This window comes from Etheostoma spectabile, chromosome 6, assembly GCF_008692095.1.
Source record: "Etheostoma spectabile isolate EspeVRDwgs_2016 chromosome 6, UIUC_Espe_1.0, whole genome shotgun sequence".
Classification (NCBI taxonomy): domain Eukaryota; kingdom Metazoa; phylum Chordata; class Actinopteri; order Perciformes; family Percidae; genus Etheostoma; species Etheostoma spectabile.
Window position 1 is genome coordinate 15,134,132 of NC_045738.1, and position 9,670 is coordinate 15,143,801.

General features: G+C 41.8%; 2 protein-coding genes across 3 annotated transcripts in view; both read left to right on the forward strand.

Annotated features, from left to right (window-relative positions):
- Positions 1–3,729, forward strand: part of LOC116690825 (protein argonaute-1) — a gene marked incomplete at its 5' end in the record, with an annotated part of 8,419 nt that extends 4,690 nt beyond the window's left edge. The window contains 1 exon segment of the mRNA XM_032517999.1: positions 3,449–3,729. Coding sequence (XP_032373890.1) covers positions 3,449–3,729 — 281 coding nt within the window.
- Positions 2,978–9,670, forward strand: part of LOC116690448 (protein argonaute-3) — a 41,294-nt gene continuing 34,601 nt past the window's right edge. For both annotated transcript variants that reach the window (XM_032517424.1, XM_032517425.1), the window contains exon 1: positions 2,978–3,789. In XM_032517424.1, coding sequence (XP_032373315.1) covers positions 3,771–3,789 — 19 coding nt within the window. In that variant the 5' untranslated portion in view covers positions 2,978–3,770. The remainder of the gene's footprint in view (positions 3,790–9,670) is intronic.

Genomic DNA, 9,670 nt, shown 5'->3' on the forward strand with positions numbered 1-9,670 from the left:
CAGGCACTGGCCAAAGCTGTTCAGATTCACCATGACACCCTGAGGACCATGTACTTCGCCTGAGCTACACCAACCATCACCACCATTGACCCTTCCCACCTCATTTCTACCTGAGTGGGCGCACAGCCCACCACCACCTCATCCCCATCCCTTATTCCCAATGACTACCCACCACACACACTCCACAGACTTGCAAGTTATTCTCACAAATCCAAGAAACATAAAGCCCTTCACCTGTAAATCACAGGCAGACTCTACAGCCTCATGCACTCAAACGGTTATGAATATTATTATTTTTATTGTCATTTTGTTGTTCTTACTTTACCAGGACTATTGATCTTTTTTATGTAGAATTTTTAAATGTGGTTATTATTATGTACTTGTATTGTACGCTACCTTCACACTCCTGTGTATGTACGTATGCAATACAGATTGGGAGGAAAATAGGCGATTAGAAAGAAGAGAAAAAAAAAAATCACAAAAAACTTTCTTAACTGCCATCACAATGCTGCCTCTTTACCCATCCGAATGCCGGATGCCAGTGTTCCAAGCCCCTTAGTATGGGGATCCTCCAGAGGGGTGGTACTGGGCACGCACACTTACATGTATCATTTTATCATTGTCATGAACTACATTCATGTTTTTAATGTTTTTGAATAATGTTATTTTTTTAAACTGCCTTGAGGAGTCCGAGGTATGGTACATTAGCACTTAGTGTTAGCATGTAGGTGCCACCTGTCCTGCACAAGACTTTGTTAGTACATGTGAGGCTAGCCCTCTGGTCTTTATATTAGCAGAGACAGAAAAAGCAGGTGTAGCATATCGTAGATACAGGAGAGAGGTCCTGCCGCACTCTCTGTGCTGATTGGTCAGTCCCTTAGAGATTTAGCCCATAGAGGCAAGCTTAGCATAACAATAGAGGGACCTTTTTTTTCTTCAGTGTATCGAATATACTTGCACCCCATGCACCTAAACCAGCATTATTAACCAGCCAAAAGTGATGCCAACCAATGAAAAAGGGGCACCTAAACAGGAAGATATTCTTTCATTTCTGTATGCATTGCTCTTTTAGGATTTACGAGGCACTTTGTTTTTACTTAATGATATACTTTACTTCAAAATGGTGACTCTTGTCTGTCCTGAGGCTTGACACAGATTAATTAGAAGTTTTCAGACCCACACCTGCAGAGCTTTCAGAACAAATGGGTAACTAAGGCAATAGGCAAGGTCAACACTCCTCTGTAGATTTGAATGCAGGCAAATAGAAAGTCTGTGATCACTTAAGTGCTGCAAAGCTGAACTCACATTCAGCAATTGACCTTGCTCCGATCATTCTGCACATTCCAACATGTATCAGTAGAGCTGACGCCACAGGATGCACTCTAAACTACAAAACCGCACACTTCTTTGCGTACCTGTACACACCTATCTCCATTTTTACACAAAGCTCTTCCCTCTGCAGGCATTTAGAGCTCATAGCCTGAATAGCAGAAGCACACACATATCTTCCTTCTCCGTCTCTTTCTTAGCATGTAGAGACCCACTCCTTCAGATGCACTTGTCCGCTTATTTCCCTCCAAGTCAAAACTTGCTTGCCACCCTTTCCATCATCACCTTCTATCCTTGCTGTCAATTCTCACTTTTAACATCACACACCTGCAGCATCCCCTGCACCAGTCCCGTATCTTGTGTTAGCCAATCCCCATTGGTGCTCTGTGTGCATGGGCGGCACAGATAAGGGATTGCTACATTGGACAGGGTGGGCCACTATTGCTATTACTTAATATGCCCTGCATTTACATCTAGTCACTTTCTGGATTTATGAAAAAAATGCATGTAATTATTTTTTATGACAGGATATTCTGAGCCACCTTACTTTGGTTTTCTTAGAGGTAGGGGCCTTGTGCTCGCCACTGCCTGACAGTTGTTTTGCCTCAATTGTGTAATGGTTATAAAGACTGCTTTTTTTCTCCTTTTGTCATTATTATTATGAATATTGTGACTAGTGTCAGAGTGTATCCTCAAGAGGGCACTGTGGAGATGGTCTCAAAATTCCACCTCAGTTGCCCTTTAAGCACCTCAAATCTTGTCTGACGGTCAGAGCCCCTTTGAGTGGAAAGGGATCAAAAGATTTTATTAACGTGCATAATCAAAATGCCTTTGTACACCGTTTTACTGATCCTTCTTTGTGTCCAAGGTAATTTGTATATATACATATATATATATAATAATAACCAGTTATGTATCTTGGCTCACCAGTTGCCAGGCCTTTCACAGATGGGGCCAGTGTTTTACCCCTCATTCTTTGCTGAAAAAATGAAATGAAAAAAATCAGACTGGGGGCTTTTTCCAGTACCACTGAAACCAGATGCAGTTCTTCACTCACTGAAACCAATTAGCACCTTGCAAAGGGGGGAGACGAAATGGCAGTCACCCTGGAAATGCATCATATGGACACCTGAGAGGCAACTCCTCTTCACACAGCCTCACTGTCTGACTAAGCAATATTGAAGCCAATGATTAAGAACAGTCCTTGTCATAGCACTTCCCAATAGATTTGAATGAAAGGACATGGAAGCATATTATTTTGGCTCTGTATGTGATAGTATGGAAATTCTGTTGGGGTTGGTTATTTTTTAAAGAAAATAAAATTGTTTTTTATTAATCGTGTTGTTTCATTTTTTTAATTTACATAGCTAATACTGTATTGTTTGCTTGGATTTTGGCATATCGATGAGAATTTAGTTTAATCTACACTCAAATTTGATCAAGTCTCAACAGAAAATAAAACGGAGCTTACACATTTAACATGACAGCAGAGGACACTTGCAGTATTAAAACAAATGTAGCTAATAATTCATAGAGTCTGATGTGTTAAAAGCTGTATCTTTTATCCACTCATGTGTTCATAGTATTGTAAGCGTAGGGTTACCTTTAGAGGAAGGCGGAGTTGATTCTTCTGACGTCTGCTGACACAGAGCCCACCTCTTCCTGTCGGTGTCAGAAAGGCAACTTCACCATATTTAGCTGGCTTGCCGAAGCCCCGCGGAGTTGATCTGTCAACCAGACTGCATATCTTGACACTTATCGGCGAATACTGCCCGGTGCTGACAGCTTTATTTTGGCACCGGGATACAAACTACAGAAGACGATGTCATTGGGATATGGCACTGGGGAAACGGGGCCGTGACAACGGCTGTTTTTAACCCGATAAAAGTAACATTAGACGTCTGTCAGAATTCCAACTAACGTTAACGTTATCTGACAGCCGAGCTAGCTAGTCAGCTAATTACTGGAGCTACCCCGACGTTCGCTGTCCAGTAGACACGAATTTATGTCGTCTCTGTTAATGTACATAATTCGGTAAGAATTCATTTGGACTCAGTGACCCCGCTATGATGATATCCTGACAGTTCCTCTCTAGCGGGCTAACTTGGCTAACTAGCAGGTTTGCACTGCCATAGTGTCGCGTTGAACAGCCAGAAGCTTTCGCCGTGGCAGTGGAATCCGATTGGATACGTTGACCGTGCGCGAACGGTGGTGGGCCGACACGGGGGCGCCGAAGACCCCCCGGCCGGCAAAAAACGACCGTACCGAAGGGCCCCTGTTGACATTCTGCTGGGAGAGGAGCTACCAGAGAGCAGGGCACTCGGCCACTCAGCGCGGCAGAGGCGGCGCACTGCCGAAGGAGACACCGGATTAAACGGAGGAAGAGTCCCAAACGTTTGACTACTGTGATCCGGGAAGTGATCCGGACAGAGACCTCATGAATGGAAATCGGAACTACAGGTAAATTATTCCGTTACGTCTCTTCGCTAAGTTGTTGGCAATTTTTACAGTAACGTTACATGTGTCCATTGGAGTTATTTATATTTCCCTTTGATAAAACACTATAGCAGTTAGGATGATGGAGGATGTTTTCGCCCTGGGTGAAGCTTGAAGGTTCTAAACTGTAACCAGGGAGTCTGTTTAGCCTCTACTGGTATTTTGCCAAAACATCACAATTGAACGAGTGAATGTCACTGCCTGTCTTGCGAGACTGAAATAAGATTCTTTGAACTCGTTTTTTAATGACATATGACGTAAATCCTTCCCGAAAGGTACTGGGGACTTTCTGTGTCACTCACTGAGATGTCATTGGCATCATCAGTCAAGTGTGTGGGCTTCATTAAAGGGTGTCTTTCTTTGTGGAGTTTGCATGTTCTCCCCGTGTCTGCGTAGGTTTTCTCTGGGTGCTCCGGTTCCCCCCACCACTAAAAAAAACATGTTCCCCTCCCTCTCTACCAAGCTGATGTGTGGTGAGCGTCTGGCGTCATAAGGATGCCGCGCATCACCCAAGTGGGTGGTACACATTGGAGGTGTTAGAGAGTAGTCCTCCCTCCTGAAGCGCTTTGAGTGTCTATGATAAAGCGCTAAATACATGTAATTAATTATTATGTCATGGTTTTTGTCGTGCTAGTGCAGATTGAGATGTGTTTAGCTTAAACCACCGTCGCCTTGTCACCTGAGAACTTGTGACAGTGGGATACTCTCTTTCATTTCAAGGCCCCCAGGTCGTCACCCACTGACCCTTGACTCATCTCACAGCACCTAGAATCTGACATTTAACCTGTTTTGCCATGTCCATGTTGTGTACATACAACATTTAGCCAGTGCTGTTTTCTAATTCCTTAAAGGTCCTATGACATGGTGCTTTTCGGATGCTTCATATAGGCCGTAGTGGTCCCCTAATACCATATCGGAAGTGTCTTTCCCAAAATTTAGCCTTGGCGCAGAATTACAGCCACTAGAGCCAGTCCCACAATGAACTTTCCTCAGTATGTGCCATTTCTGTAGCTTTTGAGGGGGGGGGGCAAGGTGGAAGCTGGGTGTGTGGCCTTGATCAACTGCCACTTTGCTCGTTTGAAAGCCATGATGTCTGTCCCTCATGGATGGGCCAAATTCTCTGGGCGGGCAAAGCAGAGAGAGGGGAGGTAACCTTGCCCCTTATGACCTCATAATTACAGATTGGCCCATCTGAACTTTCATTTTCTCAACGGCAGAGCAGGATATTCAGGGCTCGGTTTACACCTATCACCATTTCTAGCCACTGGGAGACCATAGGCAGGCTGGGGGAATGCATATTAATGTTAAGAAAACTTATAAAGTGAAATTTTCATGCCATGGGACCTTTTTTGAGAGTGAGTAGGTAGGCAGTGTTTTCCTAAAGAAAAAAACATTGGCAGGATCCTTGATTGTTTTTGGAACAAAAAAGCTGTGACGTTTACCTTTTTATATATTTGTTTTTGACAGCTACATAACAGCCCGAGTTTAAAAACTACAAAACCTTGTTACTGAACATGTTGATACAGCAATAACCTTGACGTAACACAAGGTTACTGCTGTAGATGAACATGCTCAGCAAATTCTTGTCCTGGTGACAAAACAAATGTCAGCCATGGCCAGTAAACTGTTTCTTTCTTGGTCACAGTGGCAGTTAACAGTCTGAGTGGCCTGGCTTTGTCTCAGCTGTAACGGAAGCTTTCCACTTATGTGACCATAAACTGAATGCCAGGTACTCTTGATCAGCCAGTGACACATGATACAGCTGTTGGTTCTGCCACCCCTCCTCCTCAAGAGGAGATCCCTCTCTGCTGCATACTGTCTCATTAGTGTGTCTGCTCCAACTCAGGTAGCATAAGGGAACATGAGGTGTTTTCCTAGAAACCAAGCACCTACAGTGAAGTCAAACAGACTAAAACAATTATGTGTCTGTATTTTGGCAGGTGTGTGGTCAGATTAGAGTATACTCTGGACTAGATTCAATTTTGTGTGTTCTCACAGGCAAAAGGACAATCTTTTTTAACCGAAAAGCAGCGGCAGCTTTGACTTTGCTCTTCCACGTGTAAAAAAAGATGTCTCAAACAAGATTTTGGCACAGCCTTGTTGCCTTGCGTTGTAGTCTTGCTTTACCAGACCATCCTCCACAGCACAGCAGAGAAGGGTCTGGCTAGTCCACACAGGATTTGGGGATGGGAGAAAAACGTTGTCATGGGCGACGCTAAGCTCCTGACGGAGCCTCGGTGAAACTGCAAAATGGCCTCGGGAAGGAACTTGTTGATTTAGTCATGCAACAGAAAAACTAAGATTGGATAGATAGTGTAGCTAACTGTCTGGCTTCACCCTGCAGAGATTTGAGGAGCAGTTAACCCATAGTCATCACAAATTCAAATTCCAACACAAAGAAAACGAAAGGCAACGTACAGCCGGTCAGGGAAATCCAGCAGAATTTCCGGAGGCACTTGTACAATCCCGGAAGTGTAACGTTGTGGATATAGACTATGTCACTTTGGAAGACATAAGTGCATTAATACAGTCAGAGGCATGTGTTACTGGATACTTTTGTGGCTAGTCCATGCCTTGATGTTGGTGTTGGTTCACAATCAAATATCACTATCCACCACTGGCCAGCCAGTGAGTCCTATGAATGATTAAAACGGGGCCCTGGGTCAGTCAGTCAGTGGCCCGGAGAGTAGCGTGAGAAAATGCAAATTGATTGCACAGCCCACTTAAAAACTGACAGTCACTCTTCTCCCCAGTTGTACTCCGAGCAGCAGCACATGTGGCATTGAAACCACGCTCTGGAGAGCTTAGTACTAGGGATCTAATGAGTGCAAGGCTTTTGAGCCTTAAGCAAATCAAATGCATTATGATGTGCTAACCCCGTGGTATGCCCAGGAACAGCTTGTCACTTGATATTGATGTGATATTACATTATGGCAATATCTGTACATACATGTAGTATCATAAACTTTACTTTAACTTTATAACTGTACATTAGGCCTGTACAATTTGGGGAAAAATATGAATCACGATTTTTTTAGCTTAGAATTGATGTCACAATTCTCTTCCACGATTTTTTTCTCACAAAGTGTAATGTTTATTGCACACATGAACCATGACAAAACAAATTGGCAGTACCAAACTGATTTTTTTGGCACCTATGGCACATTGTGCATCACCACAGGCCTGTAAACATACAGTTGAAACCATAACTTTACGTACACTATATAAAAAGACATTTTTTCTCACTGTCTGACATGAAATCAGGCAATCACTTTTCCTGGTTTATGTCCGTTAAGATTACCAAAATTATTTATATTTGCTAAATGCCAGAATATTGAGAGAAGTATTTATTTAGACTATTTTTTATTACTTTTCATCAAAGTCAGAAGTTTACATACATTTCATTAGTATTTGGTACCATTGCCTTTTAAACTGGAGGACTTGGGTCAAACGTTTTGGATATCCTCTCGTAAGCTTCTCACAATAGTTGGCAGGAATTTTTGCCCATTCCTCCTGATAGAACTGGTGTAACAGAGCCATGTTTGTAGGCTGCCTTGCTTGCACATGCCTTTTCAGCTCTGCCCATACATTTTCAATAGGCATGAGATCAGGGCTTTGTAATGGCCACTGCAAGACATTGACTTTATTCCCTTAAGCCACTTTGTAACCAGTTTGGCAGTATGCTTTGGGTCATTGTCCATTTGGAAGACCCATTTGCGCCCAAGCTTTAACTTCCTGGCTGATGTCTTGAGATGTTGCTTCAGTATTTCCACACAATGTTCTTTCCTCATGATGCCATTTATTTTGTGAAGTACAGCAGTCCCATTTGCAGAAAAACAACCCCACAACATGATGCTATCACCCCCGTATTTCACAGTTGGGATGGTGTTCTCAGGTTTGCAAGCTTCCTCCTTTTTCCTCCAAACGTAACGATGGTCATTAAGGCCAAACAGTTTGATTTTAGTTTTGTCAGACCACAGGTCATGTCTCCAAAAATTAAGGTCTTTGTCCCTGTGTGCATTTGCAAACTGCCCAAACTTAGCCCATGTCGGAACAGTGTTCGTTTCACTGTGGATAATGACATGACTCTTACCAGCTTCAGCCAGCATCTTCACAAGGTATTTTGCTTTTGTTCTTGGGTTGAATTGCACATTTCAAACCAAAGCACGTTCATCTCTGGGACAACCCGTCTTCTTCTTGAGCGGTATGATGGCTGAACATTCCCATGGTGTTTATACTTGCTTATAATTGTTTGAACAGATGGACGTGGCACCTTCAAGCGTCTGGAAATTGCACCCAAGGATGAACCAGACTTGTGCAAGTCCACAGATCTTTTTCCTGATATCTTGGCTGATTTCTTTTGACTTTCTATGATGTCACACAAAGAAGCAGTGTGTTTCAGGTGTGCCTTTAAAAAAACATCCACAGGTGTGTCTCTAATTAACTCAAATGTTGTCAATAAACCTATCCGAAGCTTCCAAAGACATGACATCATCATCTGGGCTTTCCAAAAGTTTTTAAAGGCATAGTAATCTTAGTGTATGTAAACTTCTGACTTTGAAGAAAGTCATAAAAAAAAAATCTAAATAAATCCTTTTCTCATTATTCTGGCATTTAGCAAATATAAATAATTTTGGTAATTGTAATGGACATAAACCAGGAAAAGTGATTGTCTGATTTCATGTCAGACAGTGAGGGAAAAAAAGCATATGTGTCTTTTTATGTAGTGTATATAAACTTCAGGTTTCAACTGTAGAGGCTTCAATGAAGAGAAGGGAGAGCATAGTTCAAAACTCACAGAAGAATGTAGTAGAGTTTGTGATGCATTTGTCTTGTAAAATAATTAAAAAAATTAAAAAAGAAATACACCAAGTTATTCAAAAATTAAATCGTGAACAGGGTGAATCGAGGTCGCGATTTTACAACGATTAATCGTGCAGACCTACTGTACATAGTTTCAAAATGTTTATGTTTACCTTTTTTATAGCTAGGGCTGGCCAATATGGAGAACATCAAATATCACAATATGTTTTACCAAATACCTCGATATCGATATCGCAACGATAATGGAGTGTTGACCATTGAAGCTTTCACTAAATATTTACACAATGAGAATTTTGATAAATAATCATCAGTAGTGTGGATATAATGACTAAGTGGGTAAAGGCAAATAATAGAACAGTTACAACAGTCTGGTAAGATCAGAAAATGACAACACTTTGCTGTAATGCAGCCTTTAAAACCAGGAAAAAGCAACCCTTATATTACAATATCCACAATCTAAGACGATATCTAGTCTCATATCATGTTTTTGAGTGTAGTGATTACTAACAAACAGAGTGTAAATGTTTATTTCCCCACTGGGGATAAATAAACAGTATAAATGATAAATTAATTAAATTATATAATATTGATATATTGCCCAGCTCTATTTATAGCCATATGTCTATTACTGTGTTTGTACTGTGAGAGCAACAAAAAGCCATAGTCACAAATTCCCTGTGTTCACTCTTACGTGGCCGTTACAGCTGATTCTAAAGTGCAATGTCAGAAATGTCATATTGGTTTAACCATGTTGTTTACGTTACTTTAGGCCTCATAGTTAAACATAACCTTAAATAATAGATACCATATGTTTTCTTGCATATCATTTTTGATTTTGACCCACTTTGTAACCAGGTGGGGTTTGAGTAGGTTGAAGTTGACTCGGCTTGGTATTGGTACGGCTTTGCAGTCAGTCCATTGATGTCTTACTCATGTCCATTCTTCCCATTTCTTTTCCCCCTTCTTTCTCACACTCCTGTGTTTCCCGCTCTTTTTTGATTCACAGACAGTTGCCACCCCC